This window comes from Trichomonas vaginalis, chromosome IV (assembly GCF_026262505.1).
Source record: "Trichomonas vaginalis G3 chromosome IV, whole genome shotgun sequence".
In the NCBI taxonomy this organism is placed as follows: Eukaryota; Parabasalia; order Trichomonadida; family Trichomonadidae; genus Trichomonas; species Trichomonas vaginalis.
This window is the reverse complement of record NC_067206.1, coordinates 6243600-6269091: the sequence shown is the minus strand read 5'-3', so window position 1 is coordinate 6269091 and position 25492 is coordinate 6243600. Positions and strand designations below refer to the sequence as shown.

General features: G+C 34.3%; 9 protein-coding genes and 7 pseudogenes across 16 annotated transcripts, besides 4 other annotated features; 6 read left to right on the top strand and 10 right to left on the bottom strand.

Annotated features, from left to right (window-relative positions):
• Window positions 1-23819: part of a mobile genetic element that runs on past the window's edge.
• On the top strand, window positions 339-3589 carry TVAGG3_0040550 (annotated as a pseudogene). The gene has a single exon. A coding segment is annotated over exon 1 (3251 nt).
• TVAGG3_0040540 (protein of unknown function, DUF4106 family) lies at window positions 4816-5226 on the top strand (the record flags this gene model as incomplete). The annotated part of the gene is made up of 1 exon (XM_051220724.1): window positions 4816-5226. The coding sequence occupies one exon, from the start codon at window positions 4816-4818 to the stop codon at window positions 5224-5226; it is 411 nt and encodes a 136-aa protein (XP_051105710.1).
• On the top strand, window positions 5602-6064 carry TVAGG3_0040530 (protein of unknown function, DUF4106 family; the record flags this gene model as incomplete). Its single annotated transcript, XM_051220723.1, has 1 exon — window positions 5602-6064. A coding segment is annotated over one exon (463 nt), but the record flags the coding sequence as incomplete, so codon positions are not given.
• On the top strand, window positions 6966-8195 carry TVAGG3_0040520 (annotated as a pseudogene). The gene has a single exon. A coding segment is annotated over exon 1 (1230 nt).
• Window positions 8231-8650, top strand: TVAGG3_0040510 (protein of unknown function, DUF4108 family; the record flags this gene model as incomplete). The annotated part of the gene is made up of 1 exon (XM_051220722.1): window positions 8231-8650. One exon carries the CDS (start codon window positions 8231-8233, stop codon window positions 8648-8650), a length of 420 nt encoding a protein of 139 aa, XP_051105708.1.
• On the top strand, window positions 9159-9695 carry TVAGG3_0040500 (annotated as a pseudogene). The gene has a single exon. A coding segment is annotated over exon 1 (537 nt).
• Window positions 10022-10444, bottom strand: TVAGG3_0040490 (uncharacterized protein; the record flags this gene model as incomplete). Its single annotated transcript, XM_051220721.1, has 1 exon — window positions 10022-10444. The coding sequence occupies one exon, from the start codon at window positions 10442-10444 to the stop codon at window positions 10022-10024; it is 423 nt and encodes a 140-aa protein (XP_051105707.1).
• TVAGG3_0040480 (organellar and viral DNA polymerase type B) lies at window positions 12215-12829 on the bottom strand (the record flags this gene model as incomplete). Its single annotated transcript, XM_001297615.1, has 1 exon — window positions 12215-12829. The coding sequence occupies one exon, from the start codon at window positions 12827-12829 to the stop codon at window positions 12215-12217; it is 615 nt and encodes a 204-aa protein (XP_001297616.1).
• On the bottom strand, window positions 13684-14291 carry TVAGG3_0040470 (annotated as a pseudogene). The gene has a single exon. A coding segment is annotated over exon 1 (608 nt).
• TVAGG3_0040460 (uncharacterized protein) lies at window positions 14647-14841 on the bottom strand (the record flags this gene model as incomplete). Its single annotated transcript, XM_051220720.1, has 1 exon — window positions 14647-14841. One exon carries the CDS (start codon window positions 14839-14841, stop codon window positions 14647-14649), a length of 195 nt encoding a protein of 64 aa, XP_051105706.1.
• TVAGG3_0040450 (uncharacterized protein) lies at window positions 16347-16787 on the bottom strand (the record flags this gene model as incomplete). The annotated part of the gene is made up of 1 exon (XM_051220719.1): window positions 16347-16787. A coding segment is annotated over one exon (441 nt), but the record flags the coding sequence as incomplete, so codon positions are not given.
• TVAGG3_0040440 lies at window positions 16834-17419 on the bottom strand (annotated as a pseudogene). Its single transcript has one exon. A coding segment is annotated over exon 1 (586 nt).
• Window positions 17439-17594, bottom strand: TVAGG3_0040430 (uncharacterized protein; the record flags this gene model as incomplete). The annotated part of the gene is made up of 1 exon (XM_051220718.1): window positions 17439-17594. One exon carries the CDS (start codon window positions 17592-17594, stop codon window positions 17439-17441), a length of 156 nt encoding a protein of 51 aa, XP_051105704.1.
• TVAGG3_0040420 (phage tail repeat-like family) lies at window positions 19518-20426 on the bottom strand (the record flags this gene model as incomplete). The annotated part of the gene is made up of 1 exon (XM_051220717.1): window positions 19518-20426. A coding segment is annotated over one exon (909 nt), but the record flags the coding sequence as incomplete, so codon positions are not given.
• Window positions 21781-22144, bottom strand: TVAGG3_0040410 (annotated as a pseudogene). Its single transcript has one exon. A coding segment is annotated over exon 1 (364 nt).
• TVAGG3_0040400 lies at window positions 22871-23492 on the bottom strand (annotated as a pseudogene). Its single transcript has one exon. A coding segment is annotated over exon 1 (622 nt).
• Window positions 23738-23819: a terminal%2Cinverted (terminal inverted repeat of Maverick-3 transposon ID:TVAGG3_0040390).
• Window positions 23820-25352: 1533 nt separating this feature from the next.
• Window positions 25353-25386: a terminal%2Cinverted (terminal inverted repeat of MuDR-4N1_TV transposon ID:TVAGG3_0040380).
• Window positions 25353-25492: part of a mobile genetic element that runs on past the window's edge.

Here is a 25492-nt window from a genome sequence, read left to right as displayed (position 1 = left end):
AGTTCATGAGAAAGACTTTACAAAGTCTTTACGATGAAGAACTTTACAAAGTCTCAACAAAACATTGACAAGAAAGTTCATGAAAATTCAAGAGGTTAGAAAACATGTTAGAAAAGGTGTTAGATCTAACATTCTAACATAAACATTATTTTTGGGTGTAAATTTCATGATTTTGTATGTTTTCTACGATGTTAGAAAACGTGTTAGAAAACATGTTAGATCTAACATTCTAACATAAACATTATTTTTGGGTCATTTACGAAGAAATCTCAACAAAGTCTTTACGAAGAAGTCACAATAAAACATCTGTCAAAAGCCGCTTTTTAACTTCACTTAAAATGCCACGTAAGCTACGTAAGAATATACGTAAGAGGAAGAGAGCATTGAAACATCCAATAGTAAGACTAACACCACAACAACAGTTGCAACAACAAATGCTGAATGACCCCACTATGTTGCAACAAATGTCAAGCAATCCTATGCTTTTAAACCGAGTTATTGGTGCACAGAGCGGAGGTTTAAGAGCGGCACTTTTAGCGAAAATGGCAGGCTATGGTGGAGCTGCAGACGGAACAGCTTATAACCCTCAAAGTCAAATGAATTTGAGTTCACTCAAAAATCAAATAACAGATGTCAAAAAGTCAAACATAGACATACAGAAACAAATAAGTGAAAACGAAAAGAAACTAGAATATGACAGACACACAAAGAAACTCAATGAGTTAAACGTAGAGAAAAAGAAGAAAGAAGAACAACTGAAAGAACTAAGTACAGAGGAATATGCGAAAAAAAGTGTCAGAAAAAGCAGCAGAAGTAGCAAAAATGGAACAAGATGTTGTAAATTTGAAAAACCATACTACTCGATATAAAGTACTGAAAAGATGAAGAAATAAAACAAAAAGCCCTGAAGACATATATGGATAGCGATGAGTATAAAAAAGAAGTTGAAGCAAATGTAAAGGCAGAAAAACTTTTACAGTTGCAAAACCAAACCGTACAGTATGAAAACTTAGCACAAGAAAAAAATAACGACGCGGCTATGCAAAAGGCAATGAAAAGCGCAGAGTATATAAAAGCTAACAATGACTGGTTAGATGCCCAAGCCAACGCTAAAGCAGCCCAACTCATAGGGTCAATAAGGACAAAAATACAAGCGGATGAAGACAGTTCAAATGAAGCTTTAACAAATGCTGACTTTAAGAACGCCTTCGAAGCTCTTCATAGTAAGGTGAAACTAGTGAACGACTTCTCATCTGGAAAGAAACTGAAGTCTGAAGGTTTCGACAAAGAGTTAAGAGAAGTAGCACAAAATATGACGAAAATAACAGATGCAGCAACGAGACAGGCAGTTCAAAGTGCCTATGACGCCGTTAGAGCAACTGTTGTGGAAAGTCAAGAAAAAGAGTTACAACAGACCAAAACAGACCTAGTAAATGCTTTCTTAAGAACGAAAAGTCAGGTAGGACATTATGCTGCAGATGGAACATATGTGCCAGCTGGTGGAACTTATATACCACCAAACCCTCCAAGAGAAGCACCTGCACCAGGACTACCTAAAACATTTACATCGTCACATGGACACAGACACAGGCATGCAACAAAACCAACACAACAACCAACAGTTCAAAATCCAGCACCACAACAACAACCAAAACCAACAGTTCAAAACCCTGCACAGCAACCAACAGTTCAAAATCCAGCACCTGCACCACAACCAAAACCAGCACAACAACCACAAACAGAGCAAGGACATAAAAGAAGTAGAGAACAAGGAAACCAAGAATTCTTAAAAATGCTTAAAGAAGAGTGTGGTTTCCCAGATACTGTTGACTTTAGTGACAGATATAAAGAAGCTATTGGAAAGTTCAAGGATGGAAATACTGACCCGAACCTATTTAGCTTTATGGCTCAGCACCAAAACGGATATAATCTCAAACCTGGAAAATACAAGCTCGCTAAGGGATATGATTTAATAGCATATCATCCAAATGACATGAACGAATTTACTCCGAGATATTTGATGTCAGAGCTAAATGACAATTCAACTTTCGTCATGAAACGCGTAAAAAATAGAGACGGAACGAAAGAACAAAAGCTTATGAATGCGGATGACGTAGATAGGGAAATTGTTGAAAAACGGTCTCGGAATATATGAAATGCCAGCAGATTGAAGGTACAAGAAACTCCACAGGAAGAAGTTCAGATACAACCAGCAGACTGGAAGAAATAGTAGTCAGCAACACAGCTAGAAGAGCCTGAAGGAACGAACAAGTCCTTCCTTTGGAAAATAACTTCACAGAACTAGATGAAGATTTGGAACAGCCGAAAAATATTGACCCTCAACAAGAGTATGCGGAGAATATGGAATATTTCCAAGAGTCTAAAAAAAATTCGGCTGACATAGTAGAAGAATATCGAAAAATGTTTGCCGACATACAAAAGACTCCAACACCAGATGAAAATATTCAGCATAGAATGGAAGTACTGAAAGAAAATGTACACAAATACAACAACCCTTTTTACTTACGAGCATTTTAACGTTCAATCTTCGGATGAACTCGGTGAAAATAAAAGGTTAAATTTCAAGAAAACATATAGAAATGAAACATTGTTTAAAGTTCATTCAGAACCTAACCAAGATGGAAACAAACCTACTTTTGTTTCTGCAGACGATGGAACTACAATGAGATGGGGTCATAAAGCTAATCCGGATAGGTGGTTCATAAACTTACAACCACAATTCCAAGAAGTTGTAGACGCAATGGAAGTCAATGGGTGAACAAGATATAGCTGGTATTTTAAGCCGGCTTTAATGCCATTGAAAGATATGAAACATGCAGATATTTTGGACCAGTATAATGAAATGAACATGGCTGATGGAAATATAAACACCTGACGTTCTAGAACATTTATCTCAAAGAACTACACAGAACCATAAAGATGGTATATTTGGTGAAGAGTTTAGAAAGAAAGTTAGGGAGGGAGAAGGAAGAGAACCTATTGTACATGACCTTGCAAACGAAAGTTTACAAAATGTCATAAAAAACTTACTTTGCAGACAATGAACTGAGAAGGGATGAATATTTAAGAAAACTCAAATGGACAGTACCAAATGAAATGTTAGTATTGAAAAAACATGTTCCTTGACAAAAATAAAACCAACTACAGAAATAAACGACGCAAGACTGAAAGATTGGGTAAAAGCTTTCCCATTCACAAAAGATATAGTTGGTAACATGGAAAGAAAACCAGAATGGCTACAAAAACATATATTTGGAAACGAGCTTATTCCATATGGACAGGCACTGTTTGAAGCGCTTGAACCGGAAAACTCAGGAAAGAGTCATGCAAACAATACGCGAAGACTCAAATACAGACTATGACAAACTCTTTCTAGGATATAGGTTACCTGAGATGGCGACCAGAGCCAAAAGGCAAAAAGGACATGGGAAATTGCAACATACTAGATGAACATAATGCAAAGATGCAACAACTTCAAGCAGAGGGCAATGAAGGAAAAAGAAGAGTTAAAAACTCAGTCAGGAAGAAAGTAAAGCTTGGTCCACGTGGGTTCTATTATGACATATAAATCCAACTATTCTATATTTTTACTCATATGAAATGTACGCCGCTCAGAATATAACGCCAACAGTTTTGGATGCTATGAATGGAAATGTTTCCGAATGGTATAACGAATGCGACAATGCCATTAGAAGGTCAGAAATAGTTCCTGGAACTTACGAATATACAACTGCTGTTTCTTATGGAAACGTAGGTGAGTTTGGAGAAGGTTCTTCAACAACAGTAGATATTGCTTGCGACAGGTTTCATATAATTTCTATTGACAACTCTTTCTTATACGTGGAACAAGACATTGAAATAAAACCTTCTGCCAAGTTGTCTGACAAGAAAGGTTGCAATGGAATTTTCTATGTCGGATACCATATGCTCCAGAAGTTTTCATGGGATATAAGATATATTCTAACTCTGACTTAGTTCAAAACAGTAACATGGGCAAACTATGAATGGTTCGCTTTGAGAAACTCAGTACAACCACAAGCTAGAGAACAAACAGACCAGTATGCACCATTGAGAAAATAAGAAGACTTGACCCTAACGTTCCAGGAGTTTATGTTAACCTTTCTGGACAAACTGCAGCAGCAGTAACCAAAGTAAAACTGAAACTTAGAGTTCTTTGTCATCTTTCCTCATCTTCAGGTTTTTAAGATACTTGCCAAACTGGGCAGGAAAAATTTCTATCGAACTTACTCCAAGCAAAATAACTTAGTCATTGCACCAACGCAAGACCCATTCACTCTTACAGACGTAGTGGGAACAAATAAAACGTCATTCGCCGACTTTTGCAAAAACAAAGTTGACTTAGACTTTGGTTTCTCAAACCTCAACACTGAAGTAAACTATTATTTCAATGCTGCTGGAGATGCTTGGGACCCAGTTAAGTTCACATGCGAAAAATTTGAATGCAAGAGAATAGAAAGCAGACTTGCAGTCTATATGTTGGACCCAGATATTTCAAATGCTTTAGCTGCCAAATATATTGCAGTTCCGCTTATGTTCCCTATACACCAAATATCTGTCAAAGACTTTGCAGGTGAAGTTGGAAACCAAAGTGCTGACCCAGGTGCAAGAACAGATATTGCCTTAACAACTGCAATGAAACATGCAGATACTATGTTTGTACTGTTCAGACGAACTATAAATGACTATTCTTGTTTCTACAACCCCGGTATTAAATATCATATAAACATAGATGGCAAATACTATCCAAGAGAAGAATATTCCACAGTTGAGGATATGAGGTCATACAACTTGACATTAGATGCTATGAACTTTAACAACAACTTCACAACAACCATTAACCCTGAAATGCAAAGTTCTATTATGCCATATGTGAAAGTATGGACTCATACAGGAGGTCAAAAAACTCAATATACAAATGGAGACCGTTCAAACTTTTGGCTTGGCATTCCATTTGCTGACTCAGAAGACTTTATGGGTGGTATTTCAACTGTTGGTACTGTACAAATACAATATACTGGTGACAGAGACGGTCCAGATGAATTGAAAGCAAAGAAGTTTACAAAACCAATAGCACTTTTCACGGAAGATGCTCTTTTGAAGATTCGTTCGATGAAACCTGCTGGGGCTCCTCAGATTGGCATAACGACAGCTTCCATCGAGCAGATTTTGGCAGCAGGTCAGTAAGTTGTTCTTGAACTGACTTCTCTCCGTCAAATATTGACAGTACGCCAGTTTTGATATAATATTGTATTATAAACTTACCTTTAGAAATATCTGTAAGTTTTGTTGTTTATTTTTGTCTGCTTCAAGAACTTTCACCATCTCGGTTATACCAACTTTCTTTGCTTTATGAAAATATTTTGGTTCAGCAAAGACTGCTATTCTATAACATTTTCCATTGTTTGTGTAAAGAACTATTCTATCAATGAACTTGTATTGTTTGTGTGTGTAAACTTTGTTTTGCTTCAATTCGAAGAGATACTCAAATACGTCCATCTTTTTATTCTAAGTAAAATGTCATTTCCGAAAAATAGAAGCGTGAGTGTTTCAAAAGGTTTAATGGCGGTGGCAGATGTGAAGTTAAATTCACCAACTCAAACAAACAGTCAAAGTGTTGTTGTCAATGTCAAAGAAAGAGATGTTGAAGTGGGGAAACCATACGAAGACGAAGATGGTATAACAATAGTTCCTGTAAAAGAACAACCAACATATCCTGAAGTTAGCAGAGACTTAAGTTCTGTTGCAGATATTCGAAATGACTACCAACAACTGAAAGACAAACTTCAAACTCAGGAGAAGATTTGTCAAGCTTTAGGTATAATGTTAAACTTGGTCGAACACAACCCTGTAAAAGTGAACTCATATGTCATCGCACCTCGTGAAGTTTTGAAAGAACTATTGAAACTTTTGACAGAGGCAGACGATATAAACATCAAAGAAATAGAGCCCGACATTGCTTGCTGTGGTGTTTCATATAATGTCATTGACAAGATATACGTTATGAAAGGAGGTGAAACGTTGAACTTAAAATATATTCCCAGACGTTATAAAAATATTTGACGACCACAACATTTCATTAAAATTTATTTGCTAAGTAAAATGGCAGAAGACATAATGGTTTATACTATTACGACTAAAAACCCTGAGTCATATAATTCTATAACAACAAACTTACAAAGTCCTCAAGGACGATATTGTAAACTAACCTTAAACACAATGACGACTAAAGCCTGTTTTGCTCTTTTGACACCAGAAGACTTTATTGTTGTGAATGGTAAAAAATACTCCTTTGAAGATACTTACTCAGATATACCACCAACAGGTTTTGTTGACTTATTTAATACTTTAAGGACGGATGTAACATGTGCTGCAACTAGAGCAGGTTTCATTATGTTTGGATGTCCGACTGAGTTTACTATAAACGATATGAGCTATAATACAAAACTTATTTCTGGTTTTTACTACCAACAGTTTCCTATAACAGGAAAAGGTGTCATACAAGGAATGTCTATTCCATTGACTTTAAGTACACCTATTTATATATTTTTCAAACTTAGGTTCAAAGTGTTATTCGAATGTCGACAGAAACTATTATGACCAAAAGATACTTATGCGTATAAACAATACTTTCTCTGCTGGTTTGCCTATTGTTCATTCGAATGCAGAATTTTCAACCTTAGTGAACTCAAACACTTTGGCAAGTATAACGTTGACATTAGTTGACGCAAACTTTGTTCCTGTAAAACTTTTATGTCCTATGTATTTGTCAATGACGGCAGAAAGTTTCGAATTGGAAGATGCAACTGGTGAAAGTATTGTATTACAAGAACAACTTCAACAACAAATAGCTCAAGAACAACAAATGCAACAAATGGAACAACAAAGTCAAGAATAAAAAAAATATTTTTTTTATTTTTATAAAAATGTACAGAATAGATGTTTCAGATTTTTATGACTTCCAAGCATTCAGAAATATGTGTCCATTTCGAGACTATAACAAAGCAGTCGAGAATTTGAAACGTTTAGTCATTTATGTTGACTCTGCCCCAGAATGTTATGTTATGAAAGAATGGGATGTAGTCTTTAACAAACCTAAAGCGACAATAGTTTCAGAACAAGAATGTAGACAGAAACTTAAGAAAATAAAAGTCGTACAAGTTGGCATGAAGATGTTAGATGCTTGGGATATCTTATTGTCAAAGTTAGAAGATTTTTCAGTTCGTGGTATAAAGTTCTATACACCTTCTCCAAACTTCTATTCTATCTTCACTGGATATAAATATGAACAAGTAGAATGGAAAGAAAATATTATAGAAGCTTGGTTAGACCATGTCAAAGAAATTATATGCAATGGAAACGAAAGAGTCTATGAGTATATCTTATGTTGGTTTGCAAACATCTTACAACATCCAAGTGCTAAAAATGAAACTGCTCTCATTATAATTGGAAAACAAGGAAACAGGTAAGAACACATTCTTTACAGATATCTTGTGCAAACTGTTAGAGGGCTATTCGAACCCGAATATGACAAACTTAGAAAACATCTGTGGCAAGTTTAACTCCTCAATTGAGAATATGAAACTTATAGTTGCAATGAACTTCAAAGTATAGATACAACAAAAGTTTTGAACTCAGATGCTTTGAAGAGTCTTATAACAGATAAAGTTGGAGTTGTTGAAAAATATAAAGACCAAAGAGTTTGTGAAAATGTTGCAAACATTATGGTTTCAAACAATGCTGTTCCGATGAAGTTAGAAAGTTCTGACAGAAGATATGTAGTTGTCAGAACGTCAGATTCTCATATGCAAGATACAGAATATTTTGACGACTTAGCAGAAACTTTGACACCTAACTTTTACAACCACTTGTTCTCATATTTCATGACATTAGATATTTCAAAGTTCAATCCAAGACAAATTCCATATACCGAAGAAAGACAAACATTGTTAGAAGCAAACAAGAGTGTATATGAACTGTTTATAGATGAAAACGACTTTGAGTGTTTAGATGAAAGGTCTTTATATGATGAATATAAACAATATTGTCAAGAATATGGTTATATGGCAGCGTCTAAACGAACATTCTTGGCAAATGTCAAAAATCTTTTAGATGTTCAGAACGGCGTATATACAAAGAAAAATTTTTCTGAGTAAATTTTAAAAAAATATTTTTTTATCCGATAGAAAAGATGACGAAATTCATCTCAGTAAATAAGTACATGTCAGGACTTAAAGAAGAACTAGACCCATTCACATATTTGAATGTTTACTTCTACAATTTTGAAAAGTCTACATATGACAAAGTTTGGAACATCGAACCGGTTAAGTTTGCTATTGTGACTAAAAATGGTGCGAAATTTGAAGACTTAGACATAGAAGGTTTGTTAGCAGTCAAAGAAAATTTTGACAGAAGGTTCTCAAACCTTAAAGAAGGCAAAGCATACAAACTTGTTATACCTTATGAACCAAAGAAAGCAGACGACTATGAATATTATGAGTCTAAGATAGTTGAAGTTCAAGGTAAATTAGGTAAAAAGATTTTAGAGTCTAAGCCAGTGTTTACTCCTAAAGAGGAAGAGAACATTGACATTGACCCAGAAATGTTCTAAAAATAAAATTTTATTTTTACATGTCATATCTCCCCTTCTCTGGAACTGGTTCAGGTTCTTTCTCTCTTCTACTTTCTTTCTTTCTTTTCTTTCTTTCTCTCTCTTCTCTTTTCTGGTGGAGTTATGTCAAATTTCTCAGAACCATATTTATGTAAAAGTTCTTTGTCCTTTAATAGCTCTTCTATTCTGTTTTTCTATTTCATCTTCAAGAACAGCGCATGTGTCTTCTTTGCATTCTAAGAACTTTTGTTGGACTTCATCTTTCCAATCGGCGTCATCTCTGTCAACAAGTCTGTCATTGACAAATTTTAAGACTGCTCTTTGTAATGTTTTATGGTTCTTGTCATATTCCCAGAAACAGAACTTTAGAACAAATTCACCTTTCTTGTTTACACTATGTAAGATTTTATGGTCGACAGAAGTTTTAGAGTCAAAAAGTTTGTCTCGAATATAGATAGCGAAATCGCTAGACATTTCTAAAAGATAAAAATTTTAATTTTTCTAAAATATGTTAGAAAAAAAGTTTGCTGACATTGACAAGAAATTTGAGAATGTTTTAAACAAGAACAAGAGGAAGTTAGAAAATGCTCAGATAAAGCCTATACATGACAAGTTCTTATTTGCTCAGAATGGTATAACAGGTCTAATCGCACCACCTGGGTCGGGCAAGACTTTCACTTATCTTAAAATGGCTGCACAACAACAAGAACTAAGATGAGAAGAACCCATTCTATGAGTTAGTAGTCATTTGTAGTACTTCTGGTCAATTTGACCAAACCGTCAATTCGTTCAAAGATATTATAAAGAAGTCTAAGTTAGTATGTATAAAAGACTCTGAGTTGTTAGATTGGATAAAGAATACCAAAGAAGAGTTTTTGAAGTATAATGCTATAAATGAGTATATAAATTCGAAGTTTAAAGACCCAAATGAGGAAATGCAGAGAATATTAGAGAAGAAACACTTCAGAAACAAACAGAAAGAGATAGAATACATTTCGAAGAAATTGCAATCTTACGATTGGAAGACTTACCCTCACAGATGTCTTCTTATCTTAGATGACTTTGCTTCTCATCCTTTGTTAAAGAACAGAGAACAAGATATGTGTCGAATTCTTAGAAGCTCAGACACTTTAACATCTCAGTTGTCATTTGTTACAGACAGCAAGAGTTTAAGTAAGGATGTAAAGAGAATACTTACTGATATCATACTTTTCCCCGGATTGTCCGAAGACGATTTCATGGAACTTATGAAAGAGTCCATGGCAGGTAAGTTTGACAGACATGAACTATGGAGAAGTACAAAGTCATACAAGACCCTCATACTTCTTTCAGAATTCATATCTACGCAAACAAAGTTCAAATTGTAAAAAGTCAAGCGTAAAAATGTAAGTGTTTAGTCTTAGTAAGTCTGTTGTGGTGCTGGGTCTGTCGGTTCTTCTGGCTTTGGAAGGCATTCAGGAAGAGGAACGTCGGACATTCGTTTGTGTCCTGTCGGAAGGAAGAACTTTTCCAGTTGTCGGGAAAAACTTTTTCTGTCGGAAGAAAAAACTTTTCCTGAAGTTCGACCAAAAAGTTCTCAATTTTCGAAAATTTGAATGGTTTACGGACGAACAACAGAAAAAATTTTGCCTGTCGGAAGGAAATTTTTTTCCAGTTGTCGGGAAATTTTTTTCCTGTCGGATGGAAGGACTCGGAATGCCAGAAGGAAGGACTCGGAATGTCGGATGGAAGGACTCGGAATGTCGGATGGAAGGACTCGGAATGCCAGAAGGATTTGACAAGACAATTTACCATCTAGAGCTACCTGAGCCATCTGAAGTCAAGACCAAAAATAAATGGTTCATTTACTCTGCTTGTTTGAAGTTGTCAAAATACTCTGTTATTTTTTCTTTCAGTAGCGGCAAATCTTCTTTAAATGTAAGTATTGTACAACCTTTCATATCATAGTGTGTTTGAGGTAACGTATCTTGAACTATTTGTTTCACATCTTCATTCGGAGTCATTGAAATCGGTAAGTTTTCGCGATAGAACCAATTTCTGTCAGATTTGTAAATCTTAGCAAGGTCGTAAAAGCTTTGTTGTTTCTTCTGACTAAATGCAACATAACCATATCTCTGTCTTCTTCATTTTCCATCTCTTCAGTGTAAATCATATACTTATAGTTCTTTTCCTTTCCTTTTGGTACCGAACGTGGTATTCTTTTCTGTATGGTTTTGTCTTTTGCTTCAAGCTTGTTTTCCATCTCTTCACGTTCTTGTCTATGAATTTCGTCAAGAAGTTTACAAACATACCAAGCATAACGAGGTGAAGCCCACATTGCAACAGCATTTACTAATAGTCTATGTACATACCAACCTCTCAAACCATTTGGCAAATTTTTACGATTTTCATAGAGTTTTGGCGACCCCGATGGAAGTCGGGCTCGCTGTTCTTCACTGTTTTCATAGAGTTTTGGCGACCCCGATGGAAGTCGGGCTCGCTGTTCTTCACTGTTTTCAGAAAAAAGTATGTCTCGCTGTGCTTCGCTCAAAAGTTCTTGTGTGCTTTGGTTTTTGAACCAATCGTCTGTATGTTTGGTATCTGGAGCAAAACATGCTGTCAAAATACTTTGCATTTGGTACATATCGTCTTTGACCGAACGAATGAGACGTAACTGTTTGTTAAACTGAACCCACTCATATTCTTCATTTATGGCTTCATGAACGATAGCAGTTGTTGTGTTCTCTGTTGTTGACATATCTGTTCTTACATACAAAATAAAAAAAATATTTTTTTAAAAATTAGCGTTATTTTTTTTAAGTTTGGTCATCCTTCACTATATGACAAATATACTATATTTTACTTAAAAATATGCAAGCGGCTCATAGCTCAGTGGTATGGGCTACCTCGCTACAGGCGTCGAAGACCTCGGTTCAAATCCCGATTCGCGCAGGTTTTTTCCTTTTATGCAGTGAAATTTCATGTACATAGGTTACTTTGGTGTTAGACCCTAGTGAAGAAAATAGAACGATATAAGTTTACATTTGTAAGGTTGGACGATAAAATTTACTGACTGACGTCGGACATTGTCTTGAAAAAGTAAAAGACTTGTCTTGAAAAAGTAAAAGACTTGTCTTGAAAAAGTAAAAGACTTGTCTTGAAAAAGTAAAAGACTTGTCTTGAAAAAGTAAAAGACTTGTCTTGAAAAGTACGGGTATCGTCTGAAATCAAGACCACTGTTCTCAAATTTGAGAACTTTACACCAAAAAATTTCTTGAAAAAGTAAAAGACTTGTCTTGAAAAAGTAAAAGACTTGTCTTGAAAAAGTAAAAGACTTGTCTTGAAAAAGTAAAAGACTTGTCTTGAAAAAGTAAAAGACTTGTCTTGAAAAAGTAAAAGACTCGTCTTGAAAAAGTAAAAGACTTGTCTTGAAAAAGTAAAAGACTTGTCTTGAAAAAGTAAAAGACTCGTCTTGAAACAATGACCGACATAGACCCAGCAGATGAGGCAATCTACCTTATAGAGATAAATGAGCTAGTTAGGAACTACCTGAGCCATCTGAAGTCAAGCGTAAAAATAAACGCTTTACATGTATTTTTCAGCAACTTCGTCAAATAATTTTATAGCTTTATCTATCTCATCTACTTCAAACGTTTCTTTACCTTTTATGGGAGCACCATACATTTTCTCAAACTTTTCAAGTAGTTCTGTTTCTGCAGCTCTCATATCGTTAACGAACACAACCTTAACTCTATTGACTGTACTGTCATATCTTTGAGTTATATTATATGTTCTTCCTATCTTATATCTTTTTGTATTGAAGTCCTTCGGTTTCTGAACGATGTAAAGTAAGCCTTCACTGCAACGTTCTGAGTCGAACGAACCATATGTTATGAAGTTATATCCAACAACTGGGTCTAACCATAACAAAACTATTGGTATAAGACTTTTGTCGATGAGATATGCTGTAGTTCCATAGAATCTTACCGATATCATAAGCTCAGGATTTCTTGTCAAAATTTTCTGAGTAGAAGCATTTTTAACCCAGTCGTGGGATGTTTTCTTTCCAGATGGAGATAAAATGTCTGACAAAGAATATTTTTTGTATTTCTTTGAGTATCTTACGTTTAAATCACCAATTCTAACCACTTTGGTGTCATTGTCTATCTTTTTAACTGTTTCAAACTCAATGTTTAACATTTCTGTTCTTACATACAAAATAAAAAAATAAAAAAAATAAAACTAACTTTATTTTTTCTATCTTAAGGAAATTCATGATTTTCATACGGAATCTCTATCCTCGGTTTTTCGAGGATAGCAATCTTATGAGGAAATTCATGAAATTTGGTCATTTTTCAGCAAAAATAATGTTTATGTTAGAATGTTAGATCTAACATGTTTTCTAACACGTTTTCTAACATGGTCTAAAACACACAAAACTCATGAAATTTCATACGGAATTCAGTAAAAATATATTTTATGTTAGAATGTTAGATCTAACATGTTTTCTAACACGTTTTCTAACATGGTCTAAAACACACAAAACTCATGAAATTTCATACGGAATTCAGCAAAAATATATTTTAGGGTAGAAGGTTAGATCTAACCTCTTTTCTAACCTGTTTTCTAACATGGTCTAAAACACACAAAACTCATGAAATTTCATACGGAATTCAGCAAAAATATATTTTAGGGTAGAAGGTTAGATCTAACCTCTTTTCTAACCTGTTTTCTACCCCAGTTATTTTATAAGCGTTTTACATGGTAAACGTTATGAATTCGTGAGACTCTAAACAGTTTTGTAGCCTCTATTTCTTCTTTTAGTATGTCAAATGTTTTAACGATACCGAAAGTTTCTTTATACTTCTTCTTGACATCAGATAGAAGGAAATCGTCAGCAGTTGGATAGTTTTTGTTCAGAAATTCTAACATGTCCATTTTATCTTCTGCTGGTTTCTCTGCTTCTTTCTTTAAGTCAGCATAGTCGTTTCTCATTCTTTCTATCTCTTTGACGGAGTAGTTATATTTCCTCATTGCTGCTTTACATTTAGAACATTGCGGGTTCATTTTTGCGTTATATTCTGAAACCTTACCTGCAAGTATGACTAAGGCGTCAATGGTTTTCTTTAACTCAAAAGTTGCTGGTTTTATCTGTTCGTTCCATACTTTGCCTCTTCTATCTTTATCTCTTATCTGCCATACACATTCAGCAACTAACGAAACAAAGTTGTCGTAGGTCTTAAACTCCCCAGATTTATATATGTCAGAGATGTTCTTATATACCATGTCGCAATCTTTGTCCATAACTTTATGGTTGCAATGAAAACCAAGGAATTCATAATTTACCTTTCGTATGAACTTCTTTATTTCTACTGAGTCAGTCAGTCCGACTTCTATTTCATCGAATTCTGGAATAGTGAGTTTTTGTTGTTGGATTTCAGGAAGTTTAGGTAAATGGTCAATAATGTCCTGCATTTCATAAAGATACTGTTCATTTGTTTCATCTTTCGCACTACAGTCTAAATTACTTGTTAAAAGTTCTTGCTTTATCTTCTGGATTTTTGTTTCGAAAGTATATGAAGAAGGAATGAAGCTTTTCATCTCTACTAACATTGAAGTTGGGTTCATGACTAACGAGTTTGGTGCTGTTGTTGCTAAACATGTTCTTACAATAAAAATAAAAAATATTTTTTTAAAAAAACTAACTTTATTTTTTATTTCGGGAAAATTCATGAAAATTCAAGAGGGTAGAAAAGAGGTTAGAAAAGAGGTTAGATATACCCATCTACCCTAAACATTATTTTTGGTGTAAAATTCATGATTTTCGAGAGTTTTAGACCATGTTAGAAAAGAGGTTAGAAAACATGTTAGATCTAACATTCTAACATAAACATTATTTTTGGTGTAAAATTCATGATTTTCGAGAGTTTTAGACCATGTTAGAAAAGAGGTTAGAAAACATGTTAGATCTAACATTCTAACATAAACATTATTTTTGTCGAAAAAAAATGGTTCATTTACTCACAATATTTTTGTACAAAACGACCCCAAACTTTTAACTTCTTTTCTGCAGCTTCTAATGTTATCTTAGCGAGTTCATATTCTCTAAATTCTCTCTTTAAATCTTCTTGTTCCCATTGGTCTAGTTCGTATGGAGAATCTCTATAACCAGAACATATCTCACGTTCATGTTCTATTTGTTTTTCATGCATTTTTCTAACTTCTTCTTCAAACAAAGGTTTTGCATTCTCTACTGTATCTTCAAGTTCTTCTTCATCTAACTTCTCATGAACTTTCTTGTCTATGGAGTCCATAATTTTTCCAACTGCTATGCAATATTTTGGAGAAGCCCACATTGCTATATAGTTTATAAGTCTTGGGTCTACATACATTCCTCTAACCTGTTTGATTTCATCAGGAATTCCTGCATGAACTTTGTATAAAAAGCAACCGTCGGAATTCCGGCGGTTGGTATATTCTTCACAAAATGCCGTATAATATCTCTCTTCCCAGGACTTATTTTCCAACAACTTTCTAAAGTCTTTCCTAAACTGCTGACACATATTTGTTACATTTATATAACCATCCTTGTCTCTACGTAAGACTTCAATACCGTTGTAAGTGCCTTTTGTGAATGTTTCGCCATTAGATTTGTTCGTGAACGTTTTTGCTTCGACTGACATTTCTGTTCTTACAATAAAAATAAAAAAAATATTTTTTGGTGGGACGTCGGACATTCGTTTGTGGTAACCGTCGGACATTCGTTTGTGGCTTAACCGTCGACATCCGTTTGTGGCTCGACCTCAAAACAAGCATTTTGTGAAGAATATACCAACCGCCGGAATTCCGACGGTTTTTTTATACAAATTCAAGAGTTTTGTGTGTTTTCTACGATGTTGTCAAAATGTCATGTTGTCACACTTTTTCAAAAAGATGTTAGTTGACCGAGTGACCGAGTGACCGAGTGACCTGGTCGCCTAAAATATATTTTTTTCTATCTTAAGGAAATTCATGAAAATTCACCTGTTGAATTTTGTATAAAAAGCAACCCGCTGTTTTCCGCGGGTTGGTATATTCTTCACAAAATGCTTGTTTTGAGGTCGAGCCACTTTTGGCTCCACCTCTTTTTTCAACCAAAAACTCATTTTTGTCGAATTCAGCACAAAATTCATGAAAATTCAACGGGTGAGAAAACAGGTGAAAAAACAGGTGAAATCTCACCTCTTCACCTAAAATATATTTTTCAATACTTTTTCAGCACTTTTCCGTAGTTGTATATGAAAGACAATTCGGGATGAAATTTCTTCATCTGATATATTCCTACCGGCGTTTGTAAACATATAGTCTAACGGTTTTGTATCTGCTACTTTTGTTCTTTGTTTTTCAACCTGAAGCATTTAATATATGTAAAAATATATGGTTTTAAAAAACGTTTTTACTTCATATTTCTCATCTAACAAACATGTTGTCTGACTGCTTGAGGGTTAGGTTGGTACCATTCGAACTTGACACTTGCAATTCCTTCAATTGCATTCAAAATGTCTGAGTCGGAGTCAACCATTTGTTCTCTCTTTGTAGTCTTGAAAGCGTCAAGAAGCATTGCAGCTGTTGTGACATTGCCATGCGCATAGTATATATGACCGTCCAAATCTGTTATAGTTAGTCTGAGATTGTATCCTTTCTTATTTCCGTCTTGAATGGCAGCAAGTACTCCCATGAAGCCTTCTTTGTTCTTTCCTTCGTCAAAGTTTACTGTAAAGGTTCGACCAGATGTAATTTGACTTCTAACTTCACGATACTTCTCATATGCATATCTTGTTCTTTCCATGGGAGCATGTTTGTCTTCACCCTTCCCTTTTTTCCTTCTCAAAGGATGCAATTGTTCGTCATGTTTCCAGTAGAATCTGGCAAAGCCGTCGTGTCCTTCAACTTGAGGTTCACTAACATTGAAAGGCATGTCCATAAGACGTTCTTCTTCTAACCTCTCGAGTCTGTTTGGATAATTGGCGCGCGCGGTTTCTAAGTCCATCTCGTAGCGAAGACCAGACAATTTGTCATAGACTTTTATGGGTCTTCCCTTCCTATATTTAAACTTCTTCGAAACTTTCCAACCATATCTTTCTAACTCTGCTTTTATTCTAGCAGATTTTCTATCCATTCTATATGGGGGCATTTTTATAAAAATAAAAAAATATTTTTTCTCTTTACTTTACGTAACCTCCTGCTACCAGAAGCCTTTGACGCCAACCCATACCAGCTAATGAAGGTTGAGTTGGTTTAGTTTGGAAACTAACCTTTGGTTTTGGTTTATCTTCAGTTTTTGGTTTTTCTTCTTCTATCGGTTTTTCGTCACTTTTTGGTTCCTCTGACTTTACCTCACTTGCAGGTATGGTTGTGTCGTCAACATCTTCGTAAATATCATATGCCATTTGTTTTTGTTTTCCTTTCAACTTTTTGTGTTTGTTTGTAAAGTTTAGAATATTTCGACTCTAAGTCAATGAGATGTTCTATAATGAACTGTTCGTCAGTGAAGTATACCTTCCCATCTGTTGTCTCTTTAACTCCTTCAGACTTCAATATTTTATTTGTGAGAGTCTGTTTCTTTTTTGAGATACTTGCCGTTCCATTTCTATGAAAAGTGACTTTATAGTTAGGGTTTGTATTTCCAGACCTGGCACTTTCTATTATTGAATTTTTCTCTTCATCTGTAAGTTCTTTGACAGGTTTTGACAATGGTTCTGAACTTTTTGTTTGTGGTGTCAAATCTACCGTTTCAACTTCTTCGGTCATTTCATCTCAGTAAAAAATTTTAGTTTGGTTTGTTTTCAACTGGTTGTTTAGGTTTTTTAAGTCGGTCTAAAACTTCTTGAGGTATAGGGAGGACTTGACAAACACGTGGTTGTGTAACTGCTGGAAGTCGACAAATCCATCTTGAACCCATTTGTCTCAATGCTGTATTGTTCATTTCATCTCAGTAAAAAACTTTACATTCCCACGTTTGAGGCGGTTGAGGTTGGTTATTGTTTACCCACTGTTGTGCATGGTTATATCCTCTGTTAAAGAATCTTTCACCTTGGTCCATATAGTGCCCTGCTTGGTTATAGTAGTCATTTGCTTTGTTATAATATTTTCCTGCTTGTCTGGAAACATTGTCCATCATCCTTGAACTTTTCCTCTTGTTTCAGGATTTGGAATAAGATTTGTTGCATCTCGTGCTACATCCCAACCTTTCTGTACAGTTTGTATAATAGGTTGTGCTTTCTCTTTCAGTATACCTAATGTACTCAAAATCTTCCTTCCAACTCCAAATACACCTCTAGCTATTGTTCCAACTGCGGGCAAAAATCTGGATGCAACTCCTGCTAATGCGCCAAATAAACCCATTTCTTATAGATAAAAATGACGAATCCAAACAAGGACCCTATGTTTCTAAAGCGACAAAGAAAGCACTCATGATAAAAATCTTTAGTTCAACACCAAATGCTTGGTTTATGGATATCTTGGAAAACATTCCGAGAGTTAGAACAGATGGACCTCCATACTGGCTAATATTTGTCGGTCAAAACACAAGATACTGTGAAGCCATACCATTACAGTCCAAAAATATTTTAGATGTGAAAACTGCTTTGACAATATTCGTTGACAAATACCATCCAACAAAACTGACATCTGACTATGAAAGTTCTTTCAAATCAGACGATATTAAAAACTATCTGCGTTCAAAAAATGTAAACCAATATTTCATTGTCGACCAAAACCATTCTGCTCTTGGTGTCATTGACAGTTGTATAAAAATCTTAAGAGACTTAAATCAACCACAAGGTGGTGAAGCAAATGAAATGTCATATGACGACAAATATAGACATTTCTCCATGGCAAAGATGAGACAAGTTTTAAATATTTACAATAACCGTAAACAAAAAGGTTTGGGAAACCACTCCCCCGAAGAAATGAAAAACAACCCTGACTTAGAGAAAGACTATATATTTAATAGTTTAGTCAAAAGAGACAAACAAGAAAGAATGCCGGGCTTCAAACTTCAGAAAGGTGACAAAGTAAAAATAGAAATACCCAAACGCGACCCATATGAAAATACTATTGACTATGACAACAATGGGAACCCGACAGGTACTCGCATTCGTGTTCGTAAAAATAGAAGAAAGTATACAAGAGAATATTATGAAGTTTTAGGCAAACATGGCAAAATGTACACACTGCAAGCAGAAGATAAAACTACTATTGTCAGACCTCGTTTCAAACTTGTCAAAGTTCAAGGTGGTATACTTTCAAAGACAGTTCCTAACAAATATAAGACAACTCCTGACGAATATGCTAAAGAAGTTGAAAATGACGACTAAGCAATTCTATACCATGCGTAAACTGTCATGTAAGGTGGCATGTATTCTTTACTTTGTCCCGTTGTTTGCGTATATCCTGAAACGAAATGTGTATGGTTTCCTTCTCCCTGAGTGTCACTCCAGTAACAATTTATAGCAAACTTAACGTCGTCTTTAACATCATATCCTTTACCTTTTGTCATTCCTGACCAATCCCAATATCTATGCTTATGCCAACCTGCTTGAGATGTACTTAAATCTATGTAGTGACTGTGTGCAGGTAAATTTTCACCTGAAATCGTTTTACTTCCACCTGTTTCCTTTGAAGAGTTTGCACAATACAAAAACCTGTCGACTATTTGTTCCCATGCACCAACACCAAACATTACTTGAGGACCTCTTGCTTCCATAGATGTATAAATAGAACCTACTGGGTTCATTAAATCAAACATATGAGATATTATAGGATTGTCTCTTTTGAACTTAAAATATAGTGCAACTATTTCAGGTTTCTTCTGGTTCATGTCAGAATAATTTTTTATAATATAATCTTATGTTTCAGGGTAGGTAAAGTCTTGACTATAATATTTATTTCTGTCATCTTCATAATAGTATACTATTCTCGTTTTTTCTATTGCATTATATCTTTTATATCTATAAAAATCTAAATATAATGTTAGCTTTTGTTCATCTACATGTGGTGTTCTAACGTCATCTCCATAGTCATAATAATATGGTGCTGGAGCTGGGTCAGGCAATGTCATATCTGCCATTTCATAAACTCTTAAATATTTCTTTTGTTCGTCTCCATAGAAGTTTAAGTAGCAGTTGTTGTCTAATGGAACTTTAACTTGTGTACCATCGTTCTTTTTATAGCTTACATACATTTCATTGTTATTTTTCGGAATGAGTTTATACCGTGTACCATTTTCTAAGGACTGTACCAACTGCCATCTAAAATATTTATTTTCTTCATTGACAGAAAGGTCACCAACAATAGTCTCAATATTTTTTGTTCCAACTAAACTTTGGTATATTTCATTGACATATGTTTTATCTGCTTTATTTTCAAGGCTAACGTTTAAGTCTGTTATTTCAGAAGATGTATGTGTATGTCCAACGGCACTTTTCCTGTTTAAGGTTTCTTGTAAGTTTGTAATATTTGCAATGGTATGTGTATGTCCAACGTCACTTTTCCTGTTTAAGGTTTCTTGTAAGTTTGCAATATTTGCAATGGTATGTGTATGAGTCTTTTTAGAATATTCTTTGTCAGCTCTTGTCACTTCACTTGACATTTTATTGTCAACATATGTTTTGTCTGCTAGTTCAGGATGAGTATGTTCTTTCGTTGCATATGTTGCATCTGCTCTGTCATGTTCTTCTTGAACTTTTTCAATGACATATTCTTTGTCAGCTTTGTTGCCAACATCTGCTTTCAAAAGAAGTTCATCTATAGGTTTCTCGTTTAAAGTTCCTTTTGTTGGATTATACAAACAGTATGGTTCTTACTGTCTTGAAACAGAAACTCATCTGTCATTGGGTTTATCGTCAGTTTTAAGTTTCCTTCTTTCAATGACTCAGATATCTTAGAATAGTTTGAAAAGTTTGTTTGTTCTTATTTTAGAGCTTGCAAAATGAGTTGTCGGTTGTGTTTGTATTTCTCTCATAGACGCTGTTTCTTTCGACATTTTTATTCTAGATAAAATATGCTTTCAATAGAAAAAGAAAAATTCAAGAGTTGCTACAACTAAACCATTAGATGAACTTTTTACTAACGTAGGTCAAAAGTTTGAGACAGAGACCGTAAAGCATGAAGGCTATCGTTTTGACTACCCACTTAGATGGTTAAGAGACCCATCCGTCACAAAAGCTATTGGCTTTCGTAGAATGAAGTTCATTTCAGAAGCCATACATGGTTTCCCATTTACGGTCGCTTTTGAAGTTCGATACTATAACAAAGAAAAACGTACGTATGAGAAATTTGAACAGGGAAAACTTTTACAAGTGAATTTGCTTGTAAACTTAGAAACAACTCTTCAAGCTTTTCAAGAAAAAATAAACGATATCTATCTCGAATATGCAAAACAGTACAACATTGACGAAGGAGAGTACCATCTCGATATTTTATATGACAGGAAAAATGCAACTGTTAAATTCAATAGAATAGAAGACCTTGGAGAAGACGTTTATATTTCTACAAAATATAACAACTTGGCATGGTATAGATTTTTGAGGATGTTAAATCAGCCTGCAGAATTCCAGTACACCCGAACTTTTATGAAGTCGAAAACCCTAATGGAACATATGAAAATGTTTTCGACTCAGATGCTATTAGTTCATGCTTCATTTTCTGGTGCACAAAACTCTTTCTTATGCTTGGCAAATGACTTTTACGAAAAACCTACAAAGCTATACGAACCACCAAGTGGAAGTATTTCAGACTTTCAAGTATGGTTACAACAGATGGAAGAAAGAGAATAGTTCCATTATACCATGCGTTTTACTTAGAACTTAGTTTCATATACAACTACTATCGAACGGTAAAAATATAATTTTTAATATGGTTGAGGTGTTGGATTTGGTTGCCAACTAGACTGTGGTGCAGGTTCAGGCTGTTGTATAACAGGAAGCTTGTTCTTCTGGTTCAGGGTCTTTAGGTATAATACCAACGAACTGACCTACTCTTTTACCAATATTTTTGACTCCGTTCCAAATTCCTCTTCCTACGGTTTTTATTCCATTCCATATACTCTTCCAACATTTCGAAAGAAGTTTCCTATCTTACTGAAGAAACCCATTTTACTATATTAAAATCTAATGTCCGCCTAGTCTCTTACGTTTCCTGTTGAGTTCCATAGCATTCTTTAACTGGAGCTCATACATTCTATTTCTCCTCTGGTAGAAAACATACTCTGGGTCAACTCCTGTGTTCGCGTCATCTGCATAGAGTTGTTTATATCCCACTTCGGGGTTTTGTATAAAACTCTTTCCATCTCATATTTGCATACCATGGTGGCAAACCTAACGCAGCGTCATTTGACATGGCAGTTTGCATTTGTACATCTGTTGGCACTTGACCATAGTTTGCCATTGCAGTTTGTATTCTAACTTCATCTGAAATATTCTCTGGGTTTGGTTGTCCAGGTTGCTGTGCATTCGCTAAGTTCTGTGCGTCCATTTAATATTAGATAAAAATATCTCTTACGAGTACATATGCTGAAATTTGCAGCATTGGTTCATCTTCATATTCTCTATATCTTTCTGCCACGTCAAATAAGTAAATGACACAATGGAAAAAACCTAAAACAAGTAGTCTATTTCAAACCACATTTACTTACATAAAAATTTCTTTGTTATGACTTCTTCGTAAAGACTTTGTTAAGACTTCTTCGTAATGAGTGTAAATGACCCAAAAATATATTTTAGGGTAGAAGGGTATATCTAACCTCTTTTTCTACCCTCTTTTCTACCCTCTTGAATTTTCATGAATTTCTTCGTAAAGACTTTGTTAAGACTTCTTCGTAAAGACTTTGTTAAGACTTCTTCGTAAAGACTTTGTCAAGACTTCATCGTAAAGACTTTGTTGAGATTTCTTCGTAAAGACTTTGTTGAAATTTCTTCGTAAATGACCCTAGTAGTATATTTTTGGTGTAAATTTCATGAAAATTCAAGAGGGTAGAAAAGAGGTTAGAAAAGAGGTTAGATATACCCTTCTACCCTAAAATATATTTTGGTGTAAATTTCATGAAAATTCAAGAGGGTAGAAAAGAGGTTAGAAAAGAGGTTAGATATACCCTTCTACCCTAAAATATATTTTTGGTGTAAATTTCATGAAAATTCAAGAGGGTAGAAAAGAGGTTAGAAAAGAGGTTAGATATACCCTTCTACCCTAAAACCAACAATCCGATTTCAAACCACATTTACTTACTAGTAAAATTTCTTTGTTATGACACTTTTTCCGGTTTATAGGACCTCTCTCATATTCTATCTTGTCATATATAAACTCATAGTCATGTATGTCCTCTAACCATCTCATGACACTTTCCAAACCACTTTTATCGGATGTAAAGTAAAAGCATGGATGGTTATGTAAAACGTCTAAAGTTTCTAAAGAGTCTCTCAAAGTCCAGTCTACTTGGTATTGAAAATCGTATGTGTTATAGAACGGTGGGTCTACTATAAAGAAAACATTTTCCTTGTTTTTATATTTTTCATACAACTCTGTCCAACGACATCTCACAAACTCTATACCCTCAGTATATTTTTCTATGTTCTCTTTGAAAACCTTTGTATAGTTAAGATATAAAACTTTTGACATAAGTGTTTCAATGTCATGAACTCTTATAGAACCACTATACAATAGTCTAGAAGATATACTATCCCAGTCAATATACTCTGCTTTTTTCAAAACCTCTCTGACAGTATTTTTCTTATCTAATGGTATACGTTCCATCTTGCCTATAGGTCTTTTCTTTCAACTCACTCAATATTTTGTTTGTGTCTGGTATATGTTTGAGACGGTTCATATAGTTGTCGAAGTCATTGCATATAATCTTTGAGTTTGGGAATACGGTATGGCACAAATGAGATATATAGAAACTTCCACCGAACAAATCTACAAATGTTAGACCATTCGGTAGTTTCTTAAGTTCTCTCAATAGAATATCTTTACATCTACTCTTATTTCCAAAGAAGGGTAACGGTGGTTTTGTAAAATTCATTTTATATATATAATAAAAATGTTTTTACCCTGAAAAGTGACAGAAAAGTGACAAAACATCTTCAGGGCTAGAAGGCACGAAGTGCCTGGAAGCCCCACTCCCTTTTTTTTTTTTTTTTTTTTTTTTTTTTTTTTTTTTTTAGTTTGCAAGTGATGATGGTTAATCTAACTATAATTACAATCAATTTTTAAAATACTTCCCGTAGGGCATTTGTTTAATTATTTCACATTCTGATGACATAATTTTTAATATCATAGATAATGAAAGCGAAAAATATATAAAAATCGACAAACATGTTATAATGAATTGAGAGCTTTACGTGTCAAAAAACACATTTCATACTGATTTCTATAAAAGGTATCTTTATTATAGAAGTGTAAGCTATATCTGTTTGTTTTTTTATTATAACAAATTCAAAATTCTCTTATAAGGACTAGATGAAATCTGTATTATTAAATCATTAGCTAAATGAAGGTTCAAATAGAAAGTAAATATCAATTTATATGATACTGAAACCAAATAGTTCTTTTAATAAAAGATAACACGCTGAAAATTATTGAGTATTTGCAAATCTCAAAAATCTATTGGTGAATTTGGCTCAACTTTTAAAATTATAACATCCATATCAAATCATAAAAGCAGACAAAAATTAAAGCCAAACCTATCGGCCAATTTTTTTTGATATTTTGATTTTTGAGGTATACTTTTAAAAGTGGATTTAAAGCACTTATGGAAAAACATTAACTTCTGTCGTTATGATTATTGATTTAGACAATAATGATTTTAATCTTTGATTATCAAAACACTAAAGTCATCTTTTTAACATTTGCTTGGTAGCATTAACTCAAGTCTAAAGTACTATTTTATGTGGCACTCTTAGAATTTTTGTATTCATTGTACACGCTGAAATAGTACCATTAAAGTTATGGCGGACTTTCAAAAAATAGTTTGGTCACCTTTTATTTTATTGCATAAAAAATTATGTTATAATGTGCTTTATTTAAAATGAAAAGTCTTTTTTTTGATATCCATCAATTTCAATTTTTCTGGACTTGATTTCTTTTTGATTCCAATACATCACAATTGGTATCATTGAACCAAATTTCTCTAAATTTCCTCCTTCGATTTTGACAGCTTTAAAAGCTTTAGAAACACTTTATGATATATTTCCATTAACAGAAAAAAATCGACCGTGAAATAACGATTAAAAGTTTGATAATTGTAATATCAGATGAGAAACTTACTTTGCACAAAATTCATTTATAAACAAAGAATTCTCCACGTCCTAAATTCGTTATTGTCGTTTAGCCGATTATAGTAGGAACATTTAGACTTTTATCTTTTCTTTTTAAGATTAATAATGGCTCACATTCTTCTAATAAGCTTTCACGAGCTTCCTTTTTAAAGAATTGCCCATTATTTATTAGCAATGGGGATAATGCTTGTCATTCTAGTATTATAGATACGAGGTAGACTAAACTCTTTTAAAGAAAGTTAATTGAAAATGAATTTAAAATCTTGTGAAAATATAATAGTTACTAAAAATTCTGACAAAAACATGAGAATAAATTCTGGTGTTTGTTTCCATGTTTTAAGCCATTTCAAAATTATGTTTTTAATAATTACCCTAAGTTTACAAGCTTGATCATGCTGGTAAAAATGGTTGGGAACAGGACAAATTTGCCACACGGCACTTTTTTTAAAAAAAATTAATGGAGCGGAGCGATACTCTGCTGCAGGAGCCCCAAGGCTCTCAATCATTACGAAAGGGAGCCTCAGGGCTCCTGAGAATCCATCAGCAGAGG